Source organism: Mustela nigripes, chromosome 5 (genome assembly GCF_022355385.1).
Source record: "Mustela nigripes isolate SB6536 chromosome 5, MUSNIG.SB6536, whole genome shotgun sequence".
NCBI classification, from domain to species: Eukaryota; Metazoa; Chordata; class Mammalia; order Carnivora; family Mustelidae; genus Mustela; species Mustela nigripes.
The window spans coordinates 31,190,951-31,212,748 of NC_081561.1; the positions used below are offsets into that span (position 1 = coordinate 31,190,951).

Sequence of the window (21,798 nt, forward strand, 5' to 3'; positions counted from 1 at the left end):
CCAGCTAGCACCCCTTTCTCCAGCCTGCAGGAGTGCTGTCCTCTCCAGGCTGTGAGCTTAGAAATGGGTGACGGGGGATCTAGGTCATGGTAGGCAGAATTAAGTCTGTGTCTCAGAGATGCTGCGGCTGCTGCCACAATGGGTAGACGTCACTGAGCTTTTATGGTGGGTGGCTCTCGCCTTTACATGTCACTGTGGCCCCTCGCCATATATAATCCAAGGAAAGTAGAAAGAACTGTTTAGAATACCCATATGCCTACTACTTAGACTTAATGATTGCCCACATTTTGCCATACGTGATGTATCTATATTTTTGCTGAAGTATTTTATGGTAAATTATATAATTGCACGTTTTTACCTCTCAATACTTCATTACACAGCTGCAAGGAATAAGGATATGTTCCTGGGTAACCACAGTACCTTCATCCCACGCTTTAATAACTTCCTAATGGCACCCAATACCCTGTCTGCACACAGATGTGCTCCCTTGTCCTCAGTCTTTCTTTCTTTGTTCTTTTTTTTAAAGATTTTATTTATTTATTTGATAGCCAGAGAAAGAGAGCATAAGCAGGGCCAATGTCAGCCAGAGAGAAAGGGAGAGGGAGAGGGAGACGAAGGCGCCCCACTGAGCAGGGAGTCCGATGCGGGGCTCGATCCCGGGACCCTGGAATCATGACCTGGGCTGAAGGCAGACGCTTAACCCTCCGAGCCATCCAGATTCCCCTCTCAGGGGAAACCATTGTCTTCAATCAGTGGTTTCTTTAGTTCAGGGTCCAGTCAAGGTTCACATGTCACATTTGCTTCTTAGGCCCCCACCTCTTTCTTTCCTGCGATGATACTGAGTTCCTGACAAGACAGGGCTGGTTATGCTACAGACGGTCTCACTTTCTGGATTTGTCAGGGCAGCTTTTGCTGCTGTTTTCCAGAGAGCTCTGTGGCAGTCTGGAGCCAGGTGGGCTGGGCCTCAGGGCCTGCTCTGAGGAGTCCTGAGGCCTGAGTTACTCTGTCTTGCAGGACAGGCTGAGTCCAGTTCCGGGTTATGGAGAGCAGGAGAAAGGCCTAGGCTAGGCAAGGCCTGTGGGTGAGGTGAGGGCCGGCCAGCCTGCTTTCACATTCTTTGTCCTTTCTCAGCTTTCCCTCTTGTCTCTCCAGCTCCCGGTCCCTCTTCTTAGCCTAATGGGTGCGCTTCCCCGTGCACCCAGCAGCTCTGTTGAGATACCAGCACTTGCCAGAGCCCACTAATCCTGAGAGCCAAAAACCCAGGCCTATGGGCAGAGGCAGCGTCCTGAAGCCATGCACATTAACCAGGCATCTTTATTTGTAGTGGGCCCAAAATTCATTCATTTTTGCCACCACCATGCCTCAGTGGGGAGATTCTTGAGGTTCTCTGAGTGTGTGGCTTACTGTCCTTTTTTTTTTTTTTTTTTTTTTAAGATTTTACCTATTCATTGGAAAGAGAGAGAGACCACAAGTACGCAGAGAGGCAGGCAGAGAGAGAGGAGGAAGCAGGCTCCCCGCTGAGCAGAGAGCCTGATGTGGGGCTCGATCCCAGCACCCTGGGATCACGACCTGAGCTGAAGGCAGAGGCCCAACCCACCGAGCCACCCAGGCACCCCTTACTGTCCTTTTTAGATGTAAGCTCTCTGAAGAGGAAGCCTACCTGCCTGCCCCTTGGTCCAGAGAGTCTATCTCTCTTAGCCTTCATGAGACTTCGTGAAGTCATTCAACAAACATTTAGTCATCCAGGCTTGTTCTGTATACTGGTCCCTCTGGTGGCTAGTGGTGGATCTTTGGTACAGAAAGATATGTAGAGGTTAATTAAGTAAATGGATGGTTTTCAGGGATGCAGAAATGAATTTCTTTTCTCTGATGAGAAGGCATCCCTGCCAATGAACCAGGCAGGGTTCCTGTCCCAATATCCCTCCCCACCCCCATCTAGTGGGTGTGACTTTGGTATTTGGCAAAAGAGACTCCAAGGCCTATGTGAACCACCTGCCAATCCCAGTATTCTAACAGTGCCCACATTTGGGAGTGGCTGTTCTTGGGTCTGGCCTAGATTTGTGAGATGGTGGCCAGTGTCCTGGGCTGGGAGTCAGAGACCTGGGGTCTGGAACTGGCTGTTCCTTTAACTTGTGTGACCTGAGTCGGTCAGTTTCCCCTCCATGCCTCAGTTTCCAAGCTGGCTTGGGGAGGGAATGTCTAGAATCCCTCAGGCATTCCCCAGTCCAGGGTTCCCAGTCTTGTGCCTGCTCTGATGGTGGGTGCAGGCTTTGATTCAAGCTCTTCTGATAGTCACTTGCGCCATTTCTAGCTCCCTTCTTCCTCTCCCTTATCTAATCTTTCCAGATGGCAGCGACCCGCCCCACTACCTTTTCTATTACTCCTGCCTGGATCTCAAAGTCCAGTCAGGGCAGAATGGGGCCACTCAGGTCCCTGGACACATCTGCCCTCTTCTTTTCCCTCTGACCAAGGTCTTGGGGTGCAGACCCTATGGGCATTTCAAGGACAGCACCCTCCTCCACAACTTTGTAGAGCAGAATTGTCAACCATCTCCTCTTCAAAGGGTCCAGGGCAGCCCTGCCCACAGGCCTCCTGCTAGACCCCTCCCCACTAACCCTCATCCCACTGCCCGCTCTGCCCACGCCCTGTTGGGCCATGCAAGTCCAGGCTCAAACTGGCTTTGTGCCTCCCAGCAGATACATCTCCTAGCAGTCTCTGGGCTGGCCCTCTAGGACATGGCTCCTGTCCTTAGGGCACTCAGCATGGTGGGTATGAGCTTCCTGACCCCACCCAAGCACATAATGGCTTCCCTGTAAGTTTTTGTTGAATGGATGGAGACCTAGCTTGTACATGTGTCATCAACTCACCAACTCTGTGGGCTTAGATGGGGGAGGCAGAGGCGGCCTTTAATTTTACTCAGTGAACCTCACACTGAACTGTAGTAAGAATAGAATTAGGTATTGGATGTAAAAACAGCTTATAAATTAAAACACGTTTAGCACTCTGGAAAGTTGGTTTTTCTACTGTGGACGTGTATGGGCTGGTACCTGCTTTTAGATGAGGGGCGGTGTCAGTGGTGGGACCAGGAGGGGAACTCTGCAGGAGCCTAAGCGCGGCCCTGAAGGTGGCAGGACTTGGCAGGACTTGGGACAGGGTTTCTGGTGTGCAAACGTCTGGAGGTGGGGACGATGAGATCAGCGGGCTGGCAGAGGGTGGGAGTCAGCCCTTCCCCGGACCTAGGGAGGAGACGGAGGCGCTCTGGAGGGGAGGGGTCCGGGTGGAGTGAAGCGACGCGGCTACTTCCCCCCGCCCGCAGAGCTCGGCTCTGGTTACAGCGCCAGGTGCTTACCCGAAGCACCTGTGACCCGTGTCCGGCTAGTTTTATAAACCCAGATGTCCCCGTGTGGGAGAGTGAGGGGTACAGCCCGGGACGTGGGTGCCACGTGGGGGGAACAGGTCGAGTCGCGAAGGGGAGGAAAGCGCGGACTCGGCGCACGTCACCCTCCCGCCCCCGCGCGCGCCTGCAGCCGAGACAGGCAGGGGCAAGGCGGCGCGGCGGGGCGACGGCTGCACGAGGGGTGGCGAGTTTCGTTGGGTGGCGGGGGCGGGGCAGGGGCGGGGCATGGAGGCGGGGGCGGGGTAAGAGGTGGGGCCTGGCGGCGGGGGGCGGGGCCGGCCGGGGCCTTGTGGGTGAGAGCGCAGTGCCCACCCGGGGTAGGAGGGCTCCTTGGGGAGCCCGCGCTGGGCGACCACCGTAGCTGCCCCGACTTGGGCTGCCCCCTGAGGCGCCGCCTCCGTAAGAACTTAACCTGTCATCTTGGGCCTCCTTCGGGCCTCGGGTCTCCCTGCAGCCCATCTGATAAGCGTTTCCCTGTTTATCTATTAATGGTTTCTTGAGGCACCCCTCCCGCCCCTCCCGCCCGATAGCACCTTCCTGGGTTGCCTCAGTCCTCATGAGTACACGCACAGGAAGGGAGGGAGGCTCTCGCGGGGGCGCTTGGGGACATTTGGGACTCTGAACACCCTGCCGATGCCTTCTTTGCTTATGGGCTAGGTGGGGAGCTGCCCTACCTAGCCCTACCAGGTGGGAAATACCAGGTAGGAAATAAAACTACGAGTAGGGCAAGGTGCCACCCCTCAGACGTTTCTGGGAGGATGCACGGAATGTAGTCCAGCGTTCGTGGGCGATGTTGATTCTGCTAGGCTGGGACCCACACCTGGAGGACGGAGGGTGTGAAATGTTAGAGCCAGGAGAACCTCCGAAAGTCCGATCAACTGACCTTGTTCCTCTGATACCTTCGGGAAACACCCCTGCCTCTTTTCTCCTCCTGCCTGGCTTGCTTCTTTGCTCTGGTCCCTCCTACTGACCATTCCTGTCCCTTCTCAGCCTGCAGGTTGAGAGTGTTTTTCTTCTCAACTTTGAGTTCTCTTGGAGGCCGTCTTCCCCTCCTAATCAATCCTTCCCTTTCCCTGTGTTGTCTCAGCTCACACTCCCAATATGTGCCCTGCTTTGCACGCTGGGGCAATGGGGGGGAGGGGCTGAGTTGGAGACATCAGGGCTTCAGAAGCTGTGTTAGAGTGGGAGGGGACAGATGGACATCCGCATAATGACCCGGCAGATTTGTGCCAGGGGGATTAGGAAAAGCACGCCAGGCATCCGAATTTGTGTGTGTTTTTCCTGCACGTGTGGCCCAGATGAGGAGCTCCCAGGGGAGCCGTGGTGGGGTCAGGGTGAAAATGGGTTTTTCCTCAGAGAGTCTCTGAGGAGGTGGCCTCCCCCAAGGCCTTGAGTGCTGTTAATAGGGTCTGTTGGAGATGGCCCCAGCCTGTCCTCAGCTACACTGACTTCCATGATGCCCTGTGGCTGCCCAGCACCCCTGGCAGTGTAGGGTCCCAGGCCAGGGCCTGTACTTCCTCCCTTCCCCCGTCAAAACGCATCCATCCTGTGTCTCCTCCCTTCAGGGCCTTGCTAAGAGACAAGCAGATAATCTGATTCACTAATGTCTTACAGGAAATTCTATGAATTATTCAAGGCTCAGTACAGCTCCTGGCTCTTCTTTCACACTTCCTCTGATTGGCCAAGCTCTGACCTGTTCCTTCCCTGGATTCGGACAAAATCCACAGCTGGTACCACCAGTTGGCACTCATACATATTCTTTATATCATAAACTCTTCTGAGCGTGTGACTTGTCTTCCCAATGAGATTTGAAACTCCCTGAGGCAGGGGCTTTACCTTTTGCTTTTCATCTACTTTTCTTAGAAGCTGGTAAAGTGAATTAATTCGCTCACTGTGTGTTCCGTGTGTGTGCTCTGTGCCAGGCAGTGGTCCAGGTCTGGGGATACTGCAGGAAGCAAAAGGATCCATCCCTGTCCTCATGGCTCTTCCATACCAAGTCAGTCGGGGCTTGCGGGGGTGTAACCAAAATAAAGAAGTAAAAAGTACAGCAGGCCAGGTGGTGAGAAGTACTATGGGAACAGGGAGGCAGGGAGGACCCTAAGGAGTGTGAGAAGGAGCAGTTCCAAGTTTTAAAAAGGAGGGCATTCAGGGTGGTGGGTCATTTGAGCAGCGGATCTGAAGGAAGTGAGGGAGGGAGGGAGGGAGCCAGGAGGGAACTGGGGGCAGACAAAAGAAGCAGCACCAAGTGTCTTCGAAGGTTTGAGGAGCCTGGAGGAGGAGGGCTGTGGGCTGGAGCAGAGTGGGCAAAGGGGCAGGGGAGGGAGATAAGGTCAGAGAGGTGAGGGCTGGATCATGTGGGTTCAGGCCATTGTGAATTCTTGGCTTTTACATGGAGATGGGTAGTTCTGGAGGGTTCTGAGCAGAGGACTGCCCTGATCTGACTCACCTTTTAAAGGAAAGGTATGCGCGCTGTGTAGAGAATGGGTCTTACAGAGATAAGGGGAACATCTGGAGATCGATGAGAAGGTGGTTACCCACATCCAGGGGACAGCTGGCCAAGTGCTGGTGGCAAAGATGAGAAGGGGTAGGATTCCGCACATATGGTGAAGATAGAGCCCACAGGGTTGCCTCACAGATGGGGTGTGAGAAGCAGATGGAAGAGGAGCCAAAGATTGACCCAAGGTTTTTGGCCTAAGCAACGAGAAGAATGAAATTGCTGTCAGCTGAGATGGAGAGAGCTTCAAGAGGAGCACATTTAAGTGGTAGATCAGGAACTCAGTTTTGAACCTGCCGAGTCTGAGATGCCCGTGGACATCCAGGTGGAGGTGTTTAGAGCTGCGGTCTGGAGTTTGTGGGGGAGGTGGCTATGGGAGGCATTGGTCAGTGTCTAAAGCAGTCCTTTGAACCCACGAGTGTGGCTGAGATGCCTGAGGGAGTGCGAGCAGATGGAATGGGGCAGAGGACAAGTGCTGATTTGGTACTGGGGGCTGGGAAAAGGGAAAGAGACCAAGGTGGGGGGGGGTGGAATCCTCGAAGAGCAAGCTGCCTTTCCCCTCCCCATCATTGTAAAGTCCTGCCCAACATCCGCTCTGACGCTGCTCAGCCTGGCTTCAAAACCCAGCCCTTCTTGCTGACTGTGTGTCCCTGGCCAGATGGTTTACCTCTCTGGACTTGGGCTTCTCTGCCCGAATGTGGGGCAGAGAATGGAAATAGTAACAATGGAAATAATAACAATAATAACAAAATAGATTTAGGGGCTCCTGGGTGGCTCAGTCGTTAAGCATCTGCCTTGGGCTCAGGTCATGATCCCAGGATCCTGGGATCCAGCCCCGCATCAGGCTCCCTGCTCAGCAAGAAGCCTGCTTCTCCCTCTGCCTGCTGGTCCCCTGCTTGTGTTCCTTCTCTAGCTGTGTCTCTCTCTGTCAAATAAAATCTTTAAAACAACAGCAACAACAATGACAAAATAGATTTAGAAAACTAAATAACAATATATGAAAACATTAGACTCAAAATCCTGCTTGCTTTTGTTATTCTTATGGATCACATTGAGCTAAGTGCTGGTGATGCCCAAGGAAAAACCAGCGGCCTGTCCTCAAGGAACCCAGAGTGTAGATATGGCAAATAGTGGTAGTAGGAAGAGACACGGCAGCAGGAGAGGCCAGGACCAAGTGCTGTGGGAACACGGGGGAAGGGGGCCCAGTGGGAGGGAGGGCATTGGCCAGGGGAGGTTTCATAGAGTAGAAAAAGGGGCTGAGGGCCAAAGAATAAATGAGGTCTGCTAGGCTTGGGTCTTGGTGGGGAGCCAGGGTGGACTGGGCATGAAGGGCATCACGGACTGCCACTGCAGAGGTAGTCACCTCGGTAGGGATGAGAGCTCCAGGGACCTTGGAATCAATGCAGGGTTTAGCATGGTTTGCACAGGAAGTTGTGAGGCTAGCTGGGGGGGGAGTGGGTAGAGGTCAGATCACAAAAGACCTTGTTAGCCAACCCAAGGAGGAGAGGAGGGGGTTTTGGAATCAGCTCTGTGACTTCAGGCAAATTATCTCACCTTCAAACTCAGTTTCCTCTTCTGTAAAAAATGGTGTTAATGACTAGACCCTGTGGGGAAGTTGGTGAGAATTCAGAGGGAACAGCTGTGAAGTGCTGAGATAGACAGCCTCTGAAAGGGTGGATGATCATCACGGTATCCTAGCGCCTGGGATGGCATTAAAGACTTAAATGCAGGAATGGATGGATGGATGGATGGATGGATGGATGGATGGATGGATTGGTGGCTGGATGGATGGTGGGTAGATGGATGAATGGATGGATGGGTAGATGGATAGATCAGTGGGTGGATGGACGGATGGATGGATGGGTGGCTGGGTGGGTGGATGGTTGTCCTCCAGAGATTCAGGATTAATTCCAGTTGTGGCTTAAGAGGGGGGTTTGGGGCCCTAGGGTAGGTCAAAAAGGAGGGTGTGGAATGGGGCCTGACTGGGGTTGAGAAGGTGTTAGGTTTGTTGTCTGGTCTTTGGGACCAAAGGATGGTCCCCCTAGTTTGATGTTTCATAAACTTCTGCCATCTGTCCACCTGTCTCCAGTCTTTCTGTGCCTCTGTTTGTATCCTACTTATTTTTCTATCTTTTCTCTTCTGCTCTCTCTGTGTCTCCCCTCCACCCTCTCTGAGTCTCTCTTACTTTGTCTGTTTCTCTTAGTCCTCTTCCCTTTCCTTCTTGCTTTGCCCACTGCCCTTTCAGGTCTGGGCAGCAGGGTCTCAGGGCTTTCATGAGCCTTATGTCCACAGTGCGTGGGAGCCCAGACTGGAGGCAGACCCCCTCAAAGGACAGCTCTAGCTCCCTCCGTCCTGCAGAGGGCGGGGGTTGGGGGTGGGTTGGGTGTGTCTCTGGGCTTTTCCTAGGACTCCCCCATCTGTTTTAACAGTGGTGCCAGGAAAGGTAAAGACTTGAGGGGTTGGGAGTTGGACAGTGATGGAGAGGGGTTTTTGGGGAGGCCTCCCTGGTGCCCTGAATCCCTTGCCCCTAAGGAGGGACACCTGGGGGCGCCTGGGTGGCTCAGTGGGTTAGGCCGCTGCCTTCGGCTCAGGTCATGATCTCAGGGTCCTGGGATCGAGTCCCGCATCGGGCTCTCTGCTTGGCGGGGAGCCTGCTTCCCTCTCTCTCTCTCTCTCTGCCTGCCTCTCCATCCACTTGTGATTTCTCTCTGTCAAATAAATAAATAAAATCTTTAAAAAAAAAAAAAAAAAAAAAGAGGGACACCTGGGGAGATGGTCTCTCCTCTCCCCCTGACTGGGCTACCTTTTCACCCAGGTTGGTGGATGACCGCTGTGTGGTGGAGCCCGCGGCGGGGGACCTGGACAACCCACCTAAGAAGTTCCGAGGTAAGACCCCCACCTCCACACCAGCCTTCCTCCCAGGCTGCAGAGTCCTGGACCAGGGACAGAACCCATTTGATCCCGTCCAGTGCCCATGGGCTGGGTCAGATGAGGCACTGCCTGGCAGTCCTCACACTACTGTAGTCAGTGGGAACCCCCCCATTGGCTTCCACTGCCATCTTGGCACAGATGGCCTCTGCCTTCATTTTCTGGAGGCTGCCTCCACTCTGAGGAGCACACGCACTTTTGGCTGGGAGCCTTTCGCCCCCACAACTCCCCACCAGCCACAAGGCCTTCTCTGTCTGCACGATGGGGCATTTTCGGAGGGAGCAGGGGAGGGAGAATTTTCTCAGGCTTTGGGAGGTCCCGGGGGTCGGGGGGAGAGCTCTTCCATGTGCTCCCATAAGGGTGGTATGGGGATTGGAACCCGTGATCCCTGTCCCACTGTGTCCCCAGGCCCAGGCCGTGGATGACTCCAGCCCTAGGAGAGTTGGTGGAGCCCCGGCCTGGCTCTGCCCCTCAGCCCCACCCTGCAGGCACAGGGGCGCCCAGGGAATTAAATGCTCTCCCGCTGTCACTGTGCCCAGCTGAGGCAAGGTGTTATTGTTGTGATGCCCTGCAAAGCCGAGACAGACAATCAGACAGATCCCGGGTGTGGTGGGCAGGGTGGGAGCAGGCAGGAACATGCCAGGCAGCTGCCGCCTTGTCTGCCCACGGGGCTGCTCCTCTGGGGAGAGATTAGCCGGGATTGTCCTTGAGGGGGGATGCTGGGAGGGAAGCGGGGTTTAAGATAATCCTGTGGCATCCCCAGCCTTCGTCGGTCTGCCGGGGCCTTGTCTATCCATGGGAGGCTGGAGGAGATGGAGGGGGGCCCCCCAGCCCGCAGAGGGGCCCCACACCTGTTGTTCTGCTTCTGTCATGGGCTCTGCTTGGGGGTCTTAGGTCGGGCCTTGCCCCTGGACTTCCCTCCCTTACCACCGTGGACCCCTCAGCCCTGCCATCGGGCCCTGCTGCCTCTCTCACCTCCATTCTGGTTGTTTTGTTCACTGTTTTCTGTGTGGTGTCTGCCACAGAGTGGGGGTCTGCTACACAGCTGAGGAATAAAGGCAGGCATCGGCCCCTCCTCAGGCTTCCTCCCGCCCCTGCTGCCTCTCTCAGGCCTGGCTCCTCTAGTTCCATTGATGTGACCTGTCCCAGAGTCCCTCAGTCAGACCCAGCCTCCAAGGCATTGGGCCCAGGCTTTAGGGGTTTCAGGGCACTCGTGCGGGCCTCCCGCTTGTTGGCCCAGGTCTGATTGCTCTCCGGGTCCTGAAGGTGGAGACAGTGCATGGGCCTCTCCTGGAGCCCGAAGTAGGAGAGCTTTGAGGCTCCTGAGGGAGGGGCCTCCCTGCGCCCAGCCAACTCAGAGAGCTTCCAGCCTGCTCCCTGCCCTTCTGCCCCAGGTCCTGGCCTGTGGTGTCTGGGGGAGGCAGGCAGGGGCCCCTCTGAACTTCCTGGGGCCCTATTTAGACCTGAGAAGAGCCGGCCTTCTGGGCCAGGATGAGGTCTCTGTGCAGCCCAGGGGTTGGTGGGTACAGCCGGAGTATTAGAATTTGGGACAAAGAGACATGGCCTCCAACTTCTTCATTTTGAGGCAGAGGAGAAAAAGAAAAGCAGAGTTTGGCCTCTTGCCTGGGAGTCCCAGTTCTCTCCTGTAAATACCCTGGCACCGGAAGGAGGTCCCGGCAAGGGCACGGCGGCCGTGGGAGGCATGTCAGAAGTGGGCTAGAAGTTATCAGGGATGGCTGTGTCCTAAGGGCCCCCGAGTGCTGTCCTGCCATCCTTGGGTGGGCCCAGCTATTGCTGCGAACCCTGGTCTCTCCCTCTCTCCCCCTGCAGCTTGGTTGTTCTCACCCGCTGGCGCTGGAGACCCCCAGGCTGAGCTGGCAAAGCCCGGGGACGCTCCCAGCCAACCTATAAGCCCCTGATTGGCTTCTCGTTTGTGGTTTCAGCTCTAGCCATCCTCTAAGGCCATTCCAAGCCCCGACATGTTCTGGGAATTCTTTCCAGAGTGTGCAGGGCCTGGGGAGGCCCAGGCTACTGGTTCCCCAATGCGTGGGATAACCCAGTTCAGCCCACCATCTCTAACCTCTGCTTCACCATAGGAATCTTGGGGTTATGGCTGCTCTGAGTTATGAGCTGCTGGTCAGGCCCTGAAGTCTGGGCATGTTCCCTCCCATGAGCCGTTTTTCTATTTCCTCTTCCATGCGGAGCCCGGGGAAATGCAGTGAAGGGCTTGGACAGCTTTCGCCTCCTAGTCAACCTTACTCCCAGCTACAGCGACCCCAGGAGTGTATGCAGGGGCCAGACTGGTGTGGGGGAGGGACAGTGCCGGGGAAGGAGGCCAGTCAGGAGGCTGGGTGCCCTCACCTCCCCCAAGCCTGTGCTTCTGCTCTATCTGCCCCACTTTCCGAGCCCCGTTTATGTATTTATTTTTTTGTTATGATTAAGACATATTTTAACTCTACACAGAAGTAAAGAGAGCTCTGTCAAAATCCTTTTTGCCATGTTCATTTCAAACCTTGTCATTTTTTTAAAAAGATTTTATTTATTTCCCTTAGTGAGAGATAGAGAGCCCGCAGGTGCAGGCACGGGGAGGAGCGGGGCGGGGGGGAGAGGGAGAGGGACACCATCTCCAGCTGACCCTGCGCTGAGCCCAGAGCCTGATGTGGGGCTCAGTCCCACATCCCACCACCCTGAGATCATGACCTGAGACAAAACCAATAGTCCGATGCTCAACTGACCAAGTCACCCAGGCGCCCCCAGACCCTGTCTTTTTTAAAGGCTCTTATGCCTGTAGCGAAAGCCCTCTGGGTCTTCTCCCTGATCCTTTTCCTCTCCCTCCCTCTCCAGAGGCAAATCCTCATCAGAAATTTGTGTATATTTCAGGAGCCTTTTCTTATACTTTTGCTATTAATCCACAGGGCTATACTCACGAGTGATACAGGGTATTATTTCCTGTTTTTATAACCCCGTATATTAAAATCTTTCTGCACATTTTTCATTCTGCATCGTTTGTGAGATTTCTGCACATTGACACATGTGGGTCTAGTTCATCTCGTCGACTGCTATACAATATTCCATTGGGTGAATAAGCAGCAAGCCTTTTATCGGTTCTCCTGCTGATGGCCACTTAGGCCATCTCCAGCTTCTGGCCGTTGCTGGCCATGCTGTGGTGAGTGGTCCCATCCACGTCCTTGGGCTCCGGGCAAGAGTTTCCTGGGTGTGTTCCCAGGGAGGGGGAGTCCTGCTGCGAAGAAGCTCTTCTGAGCCTTCCCATGGGGCTGTGCGTGCTCACCCTCCACAGACTGTGGGTGTGTCCCCCCCCCACCGCTTCCACCTGCATTCTTGCCACACTTGGGTCTATCCCACTTAAATATCTTCCAGCCTGCTGGGTGTGAAATGGCATCTCACTGTGGTTTTAATTTGCATTCCTCTGAGGACTAGTGAGATGGAACATCTTTTCTATGTTTATTGGCCCCTTAAAATTTTGTTCTCCTCACCCCCCCAACCCTGTTTTATAAAAGTAATGCAAATACAGACTCGAGGTTCAAGGTGAAAGCCGTGGTGTCCCACCTCACACTCTCGGACCTTCTGTCCCCCCTTCCTGGGGGCAACCATATAGAAAAACAGACTGGGTAATTTATTCATATGATTAAAATATCAAAACATTGTACAGATAGGGGGACAGGGTCTGCTCCCACCTGCCTGGTCCCCCCACTCCCCTCCTCTATGATCATCCCTTCAGGAGACCACTTTCCTGAGCTCCTTATGCATCCTCCAGTGTTTGCAAATACAAACATATATTTGGAGTCCCTCCTCCTTGTCTTACACAAAGGTAGCATTCTCTATATATTCTTCTGTTTTTTGTTTTGTTTTGACTTTATAAATCTTACTACAGATCCTACTGGAGACCTTTTCATATTAGCATATAGAGATCTTGAACTCTGTTTTGTTTTTGTTTTTTTCATTTAGACACTATTTCTGTTCTGTGTCCTGGACAACTGTGTGAAAATAGTGTTTCTATAACTTAGCTGCTTTGAAACATTTAGGAAATATTTATTTATCTTTAAACTGTGGTAAAGATCTCTAACACAGAGTTTCCCATCTTTTTTTTTTTTTTTTTTAAGATTTTATTTATTTATTTGACAGAGAGAGATCACAAGTAGGCAGAGAGGTAGGCAGAGAGAGAGAGGAGGAAGCAGGCTCCCTGCTGAGCACAGAGCCCGATGAGGGACTCGATCCCAGGACCCTGAGATCATGACCTGAGCCGAAGGCAGCGGCTTAAGCCACTGAGCCACCCAGGCGCTCCCAGAGTTTCCCATCTTTAACCATTTTTAGGTGTATGGTTCGGGGCATTAAGCACATTGTCACCGATAGGCAGCCACCGGCACCATCCGCCGTGGAACTTTCGTCTTCCTACAACACTGAAACTCTAAACCCATTGAATAGTTACCACCGCAGCCCCACTCTCCAACCACCATGCTACTTTCACCTCGAACAATTTGACTGTTCTAAGTACCCACACAGTGCAGTCATCCAGTATTTGTCCTTTTGTGACTGGCTTCTCTCACTTAGCATAATGGCCTCAAGGTTTACTCACATGTAGCACCTGTGGGAATTTCTGACCTCTCCCTCTTACGGCTGCAGAACATTCCATTATTTGGATCGGTTGGAATGTATTTAACCAGTCCCCTCTGATGGACACTTGAGCTCTTCCTAATCTCCATCTTTCCAGACAGTGCTGCAGTGAAGACCCTTGTCCCTTGACATTTTGAACAAACACAGGTTTGCTCCCGGAAGGTTAGACCAGCTGCTGGGGAAGGTTAGACCAGCTGCGAGGTTGCCCCAGGGAGCCGGTGGGGGGGGGTCAATGTCATAGGAGAAGGTGGTCCCTTCAAGCTCTTCATTGTTTGTTCTGTTTGCTCCCAGGTCTCACCCTGTGTTGCTTATTCCAGGAGAATTCAGCTCCCCTGGGCCACTCTTCCGCTTCCTCTGCCCTGTCCTCCTGAGGGCAGCCTATCTCGGGGGCAGCCTGTCTCGATTCTCTGTTGTCACCTGCTATAAACGCCGGGGAGAGGGGCATGGTTCCACCTTGGTTTCCCCAGCAGGCCAGCAGCCCCTGCACTGCCCCACGCCCCTTCCCTCTGCTGCCAGACGCACATTCAGTTTTACATCAAGACCGAATAACCTTGCCTTCTCTTCTGGAACCACAATGAAGTCTTTTATGTTTTGTTCAGTAGGTAGAGTCTAAATGTTGAAAATAATTAGAAGCAGATGTTTACACGATTTACGACAGAGCTTGGACATTACTGTGGCTGTAGAATTTTATTCCTGTGCTGCGTTCTCACCTCCAGTCCTGGGCACTGGTGTTTTTCAATCTTGATGGAGCGGCAGAACTATTTAGGGTTCAGGGTGCCTTTATATAAGCATATCACCTGCCCGCCCCCCCACCTCGCCTGGCCTTGCTCCAGCCTGCTGAATTGATGCAGAACCTAGGAGTTTGTATTTTTTTTTTTTTTTAAAGATTGAATTAATTAATTTATTTTAAGGAGACAAGGGGTTGGGGAGGGGGACAGGGAGAGGGAGAGGGCATCTCAAGCAGATCCCCCTGCCCCTGCTGAGCATGGAGCCTCACCGGGGGCTCCATCTCACGACCCTGAGATCATGACCTGAGCCAACTGAGCCACTCTGGTGCCCCAGGACTTTGTGTTTTTTATAGCTCCCCAGTGGCAGTGGCTTTTTGAACTGTTAGGAACTTTAGTTTCAGGGAATGTCGCTAGACTTTGTTTACTACGTGAATATCCTCTTGTCTGCCGCCCCACAGGCTCTGGACCCCCTTAGCCATGAGTGCATGTCCCCCAACACACACCGTCCTGACTGTTGGAAACCTCCCCAGACCCATACTTTTCTCTTGGCCTTTGCTGCTGCTGTTCCTGTGTGAGCCCGGTCTCTTGGTCACCTTCCATCTTTCTTCCTCCCATCCTGCCCTCCTGCCCTGGGGTTTGGGGAGAAGAAAGTTTCCAGCCCCTTCTGGGGTTCTGACAGTGCTGCCGTTAGGCCAACAGCCCCGTAAAAGCCTGGACGTGTGCCACAGATATTGGAGAGGACTCAAGTCATTTATTCATTCAACAAGCATTTCCCGACATGCACTATGGACCAGGATCTAAGGGATGATCTGTGTGAGAGAGAAAAAGTAAAGTTTGACAAGTGCTAGGGAGTCCATTTCCCAGACAAAGACAGAAGAGTCAGGAGCCTGGAGAGATCACGTCTGGTTTCCTTCCCCCTCCTGGGACACTCCAGAACAGTGATTCATTCAGACAAGGGCTCTGACCCATTTGTGGCTGTGCGAAGTCCCTTTAGGGGGGCTCCCCCATCCTTTAAAGACCTGGACACAATGGAATCCGAATGCATCATGATAGTAGGGGTCGTTCCTGTTTCATTCATTCTTCCTTCAGCTCCTTCCTTCTTGGTAAATGCGTTTGATGATTTTTATTTATTTATTTATTTATAAAGATTTTATTTATTTATTTGACAGACAGAGATCACAAGTAGGCAGAGAGAGAGAGGAGGAAGCAGGCTCCCTGCTGAGCAGAGAGCCCAATGCGGAACTTGATCCCAGGATCCTGAGATCATGACCTGGGCTGAAGGTAGAGGCTTAACTCCCTGAGCCACCCAGGTGCCCCTTCGATGAGTATTAAATGTGGTTGTTGAAGCTTTCTCATTTATAGAGATTCCATTTGGTTCTTTTTCAGTCTGAGATGTTACTCTTTACAGTTTCCTCTTCTCTGCAGGGATCCTCGGGCTTTCGTGGATTTAAGCAGAGTAGGCATATCTGTTCTACTGACATCTGTGTCTGGAGTCTCTTCGAGTCTGTTTCTACTGTCTGTTTAGTGGGTTGGTTCTCTCTCACAACAGCTAGTTCTCGAGAGCTCCTGGCTGGCTTTGACTGTATGCTGGCCATTGCATCTGAAGAATTTGCTACAAGTGGTTATAGACCAGGAGGGAGGTACCTTCCTCCAGAGGGGGTTTACATATCCTATTACCAGACTCCTGGGACTCCGTCTGTCCAAGGCTGCCTGAGGCCAGGATCAGATTTGGGGTTTCCTGAACCATCCAGGGGATTCCAACAGGGTTCTAGTTCCTGGAAGGATCTGTTCTGTTTCGGGTTCAGCCTTTACTTGGGAGTGTAACCCTTTGGGGTCCCAGCTTATTGAGTGGGGTGTCTCCTGTTAGACTCCTACCTTCCATGGGCCTGGGCTTGGATTTCTGCACCCCACCCCCTTCCCCTGATGAAGCCACCCACATAAAAAGCCTCTTTTCTGGAATCAGTGACTATTCTCAGGGTGAAAACTTGGGTGTCTCTATAGCTTTCTAACTTCCCTTTGATCCTCTTCTCGGGCCCAATAATTCTTCGCTCGTTTGTCAGCTCTTTCAGAAGTCTTAAAATAATACCCATTTGAAAAATCCGGTTGTGTTAGTTGTTTTCTGGTTGGATTGGTCCAAAAGATATTATAACCATGGTTCTCAGCCCCGTCAGAGCCTGCCCCGCTTACCAGGGGCGGAAGCCCCTCATGTTGTTTCATGAAATGGTGATCCAAAAATATCTTTCCTCGAGGAGTCAGTTCAGAAAAGCTTGAGAACCTCTGCTCTAGGGTGACCTGGGGCCACCTCTCTCTTTCCTTCTGTTCTCCTTTCTGGATTGGGAGTGGTGGGGTAAGGGGGAAGAGTGGAGGTGTAGGGAGACCAGAGAGTTCATGATCGCCAAGGCCTGTGGGCTCCAGGCTCACTCAGGTTCAGGGTCCTGGCCTGGCCCCTCCCGTCCCAGCTCGCCAGACCCAAAGTGACTGGCTGCTATCACTTCACTGCCCCCTCCACGTGGTGCCCTCTGGTCCTTCCCTCCACTTGCAGTGCCTTATCCTTTTCCTCTTTTCTCGGCTATAAATTCAGGTCCCATCTCATCCGCATGAAAGAGTCGTTTCTAGATTCATGCGTTCATCTGGCAGGTATTTGTTGAGCCCCAGGCTAGGCGCTGGCGACAAGGTGATGAGCTCCATGTGGCCCTGCCCACCTGCAGATTAGCCTGTCAGAACCAGAGCATGCTTTGATATTCTTAAGTAGAATTCAAAAGTAATACAACAGATGTATATCTATATTTATATCATATAAAATGGTGGGGGCGGGGCCAGGGTCTGAGGGAGCCTGGAGCTGGCGGGGGTCAGGGAACGAGGCCAATATAATGTCCTAAGTGTGAGCAAAAAGAGACGTAAAAGGAAAGCGATTTCTAATGAAGTAATAGGCGCTTTAGAAGTCAATGTCGGGCACAACTAGAAGGCCCAAGGACGCAGTCAGAGCTTGCCTGTGAATCATGACTAGGGCAGCCACAAATGCAAGCATCTGGCATGGCCAGGAGTGATGCATTCTCTGAAACAGCCAAAAAAAAAAACCAAACAAAAAAAACCACTCCTGGTAAAGTTTGAACAACACAAAGGACAACACAGATTCCCTCAGCTTATATCTGAGTTGCATTCTTGAAAAATTCACTGATTGCTGAAACCAGGCAAAAAATCCTTTGTGTTTTTGTGTGCCACTCTGGACCCAGAGCACTGCCCGCAGCAGTCCACCCACAAGTGTGTGGCAGAATGTTCTTGGCAGGAGTTGTGCTGGACGATCTTTTTTTTTTTTTTTTTAAAGATTTTATTTATTTATTTGACAGACAGAGATCACAAATAGGCAGAGAGGCAGGCAGAGAGAGAGGAGGAAGCAGGCTCCCTGCTGAGCAGAGAGCCCGATGAGGGACTCGATCCCAGGACCCTGAGATCATGACCTGAGCCGAAGGAAGCGGCTGAACCCACTGAGCCACCCAGGCGCCCCTGTGCTGGACGATCTTTATGGTGCTGATGTCCAGCATCCCTGCCCTGCCCACTAAATGCAAGCTGTTACCTCTCTTGGGACCACCTCCTCCCCCCACTTTGCCAGACAATCCCTGGCTTGGGTCACTGCTCTGACTTTGGCTGGGAACTGGTGGCTTCTAACAAGGCAGTGAGATCGGTGTGGTAAGCTGGGGGTCTGGGGAGCCCTGAGAGCTCCAGCCCAGCCTGAAGAAGCAGGAAGACTTCTTGGAGGAGGTGACACCTGAGCTGCTTCTTGAGGGCTAAGCAGATCCTTGTAAAGACCTACTCTGTCCAACAAACTGAGTGCTTGTTTCTAGAAGCAGTGCCCGCTCCTGCTGGTGGTATCAAGGTGGACCAGGCAGGGCAGGCCTTGGTGACTCTACCCACTTATAGAACTGCTGTTTCCCCCTCTCCCTTTAAGGAAGTTCTGTCTTCTCTGAACTTCGATTCGCTCAGTCTCTCTTCCGGATGGCACCAGGGGGCTGCGTGTTAATGGACTAGTTAGAAAATCCAGTTTTGCTGCTGCTTCTGCTGCTGCTTCTTTTTAAATATTTATTTGAGACAGAGAGAGAGAGGGCACAAGTGGGGAGGAGGGTCAGAGGGAGAGGAAGAAGCAGACTCCTCGCTGAGCAGAGAGCCCAATGTGGGGCTCAATCCCTGGACCCTGAAATCATGACCTGAGCTGAAGGCAGGCGCTTCACTGACTGAGCCACCCAGGAGCACCCAGTTTTGCTTTTTAGTTTTTGGGGGTTGGATGACCAGCCTTGACTACAGTGGGCACCTAGCCTTCCTTTGGAGGGCAGATGAAAAGGACTTGAAGGAGGGACGCTCCAACACAGCCATCCCAGCTCCTGGGCGCCATGCCGCTGGAGCCTATGCAGTCATGGAGGCCCAGCCTGTAGTATGAGAGCATCTTAGAGGCCAGTCCCTTGTCCAGGCTGTGATTCCCTCCTGTGACAGGGAACCCACTGCCTGGGAGTGTAACCCATGCCACTGGCAACCCAGCCCAGCCACTGAGCCATCACTTGACCATGACCCATAATCCTCCATCCCCTCCTGCCACACTTCAGAATAGGATTTTCCAACTCCTGCTTCTTTCAGATGAGTAGAAACATTGGCTCCCTCTCTGGAGTTTGGGCTTGCGAAAATCAAAGGTGTTTTGTCTGCTTTCCAAAATAAAAATCGGAACAGTGAACATGTTCATGGAGTTTTGAGTGGCTTGGTCTTAGGTCTAGTTCCCTGGAAGCAGAGCCTATGGAGGAGGGGTCTCAGGAGGAGAAAGTGAGGGAGCCTTCCTCATTTAGGGCCAGGGAAGTCCCAGACAAGGATGTGGTTCCAGGGCGATACTGCAGGGAGCTGGGGAATGACCAGACCCCCACACAGGTCACCTCCAGAGGCCCGATGATTCTGTGTCAGCAGCTCACAGTGAGCTGCTCTTGAGGGCGGGGGTCGGGGATGGCATGGGATATAACTTCCCAGGCATCTGTGGGCAAGATGGCAGTGAGTCAGAGAAGGATGTAGGTATTAGCTGTCAGCCACCAATGTCCACAAAAGTGGGCACAGAATGGGCATGGGGTCGGGACTCAAGGGCCTCTGATAAATCCGCCACAGGGAGGAGGGCATGTGTCTGCCTCCCAAGTGAGATCCTGCCCTCGCGCCTTCTCCACGTTCTTTGGGGTTCTTCCAACCAACTACCTAGTGGGGCAGGAGGGTGGGGAGGGATGGGTAGAGCGGAGGTGGGATTTGGGGGCCAGGTAGCAGGCCGAGCCCTGCATGAACTGATCTCCCCCTGCCCTTGCCCGCCCTCCCACAGACTGCCTCTTCAAGGTGTGTCCCATGAACCGCTACTCAGCCCAGAAGCAGTACTGGAAGGCCAAGCAGACCAAGCAGGACAAGGAGAAGATCGCCGACGTGGTGTTGCTCCAGAAGTTGCAGGTGGGTTTGCGCGCAGCAGAGCGCCTGTGCGCCTCAGGGAGCTGGGCACACGTGGATGTCAGGGGTTGGATGTTGTTCATCAGAGACAAAGGGGCCCGGTGGCTGAGTCCAGAAGCCCAGCATGCAAGAGAGTGGTATGCGTGGGTGCGAATGCGGTGAAAGAGGGGAAGTAGCGTGCCTTCCCAGTGATCCACTCGTCTGTATGACCCTTTGTGCCAGTTAGAAGGAGGTGCTCCTTCCTTCAGGCTGGCGTGGCCCTCTGCCCAGGACATATGGGTCAGTGAGTGAAAGGTGGACTAGATTTCAGCTCCCACCCAGCCCTTCAGCTGGACAGCGTGGTGCAGTGAACAACCTGTACAGCTGTACGGGAAGTTACCATTAGTTCCTGGTGATAGTGGCTCCAGGGAACCTGACTTGACAACCAGTCTTAACCACCTCCCTCATTTTATCCATTTGGATCCTGGGGCCCTTAGAGGGGGCTGGGCTGTCTATGCTCAACCAGAGACTTTGTGGTAGGCCCCAAATGGCTCCCAGGTCTCTGACCCACCTTGGGCTCGTTGGACACATGGACAGTGCACCATGGAAGGGTTTGGTGGTTGCTCATGGGTCTCTTGGGGGCAGTGGCTCAGTGGACATCCTAGGTAGTGAGTGCTCTCTGGACAGACTCTCAGGGCCCCTAGCCCAGTCCCCATGAAAAAGCGAATAGGAGGCTTTGGCTGTGGTCAGCAGCTTCGAAGCCTGTTTCTGAGGTCCTCCCTCAGGCCTGGTGTGCCCCTCACTGTCATGGAGACTTGCTTCTCTGTGGGCCCCTTCCCTGAGGAGGTGGAAATGAAATGGGGAAGGATGGGCCTCACCCCACAGCTATGAACTGGGCTGGAAAGAGGGGGTTCAGGGGTGGGCTGCCAGAGCTCTGTCATAAATATCTCATCTTTCTTCCTGGGTTGGGTGCTGTCACCGGCATCCTTCCTGCGGCTGAACTGGGGATCTGGCCTGGGTATAGGGCATTTCCATGTGCATGTGCATGCACGCAGACACACACACACACACGCATGCACACACGCACGCATGCACACACACAGTCATGTCGTCACACACTGTAGGTTTGTGGGAAGTCACATGGTACACGGCCAGTTTCCCTCACAGCCACCCTTGCCCCCGCCTCAGTCATGAGGCCTAGAGAGTGGGGCTGAGGAGAAGCAAGGCACAGAGGGGCCAGTGCTTTCAGGGAAAGCTGATGGAGGAGACAGAGCCCTGTCTCCAGAAACCCCCAATCTGATGGAGGAGATAGAGTCAGTCTATCCTTAGGCAGCTTCCTGGTTAAAGTGAGAGAAGTGCCTAAAAAGGGTCCTAGTGGGAAGCCAACCAAATCCTGAGGGCCACTGGGGTTGGATCTGTCAGAGCTGGATGTGGCCCAATAGTGGGGGCTTCCAGGAGGCAGTGGCTAGGAGCACATACAGTTTTGGGAGGGAGGGTCACGGAGGAGAGGGGTGGAGGAGGAGGAGAAGAAGGAGGAGGAAGGAGCACTAGGCGCATCTGTCAGGGTTAGGGCTGGGGCAGGTGTCCCATGTTGGGGGCATCAGGACTCTGCTAAGATGGGGGCAGTGAGGTACAGCTTAGGTTGTCCGAGAGCATAGGGAGCTCCCGGGCCTGTTGGCCGGTACCCTCCAGAGGAGGTGGGGGGAGGGGGCAGGGGATCAGGATTCAGTTCCCCTGGGCTTCCTGCTGTCTGACTTCAGGCTGCCCCTCCACACTCTGAGGATCAGTCCCTTCTCAATAGAGGGAGGGAATGGGCCAGATTGTCTCTGGGGGGTCACTCTAGGTACAGTGCCAGGAGCTGTGCATGTGTGTGTTTGTGTTTATGTGCATCCGTGCACACATGTGTGTGCAGGTCGGGGATGTGGCCCCGCAGGAGCAGGCTTCTGAGCCTGCTGTCCACCTTTGCATGTGTCCAAGCAGCATGCGGCCCAGATGGAGCAGAAGCAGAACGACACAGAGAACAAGAAAGTGCATGGGGACGTGGTGAAGTACGGCAGCGTGATCCAGGTGAGACCGCATTGCCCCCTGGAGACACTGGGCTGGTGATGACATGCCCTGGGGCGGCGGTGGCTGACATGCCCTGGGGTGGCTGGTGGCTGACATGCCCTGGGGCGGCGGCGGGG

At 53.5% G+C, this 21,798-nt stretch overlaps 1 protein-coding gene across 2 annotated transcripts in view; it reads left to right on the forward strand.

Moving 5' to 3' along the window:
* Nucleotides 1-21,798, forward strand: part of ITPR3 (inositol 1,4,5-trisphosphate receptor type 3) — a 66,251-nt gene that overhangs the window by 6,975 nt on the left and 37,478 nt on the right. For both annotated transcript variants that reach the window (XM_059400042.1, XM_059400043.1), the window contains exons 2-4: nucleotides 8,707-8,777; nucleotides 19,518-19,639; nucleotides 21,596-21,682. In XM_059400042.1, coding sequence (XP_059256025.1) covers nucleotides 8,707-8,777; nucleotides 19,518-19,639; nucleotides 21,596-21,682 — 280 coding nt within the window. The remainder of the gene's footprint in view (nucleotides 1-8,706; nucleotides 8,778-19,517; nucleotides 19,640-21,595; nucleotides 21,683-21,798) is intronic.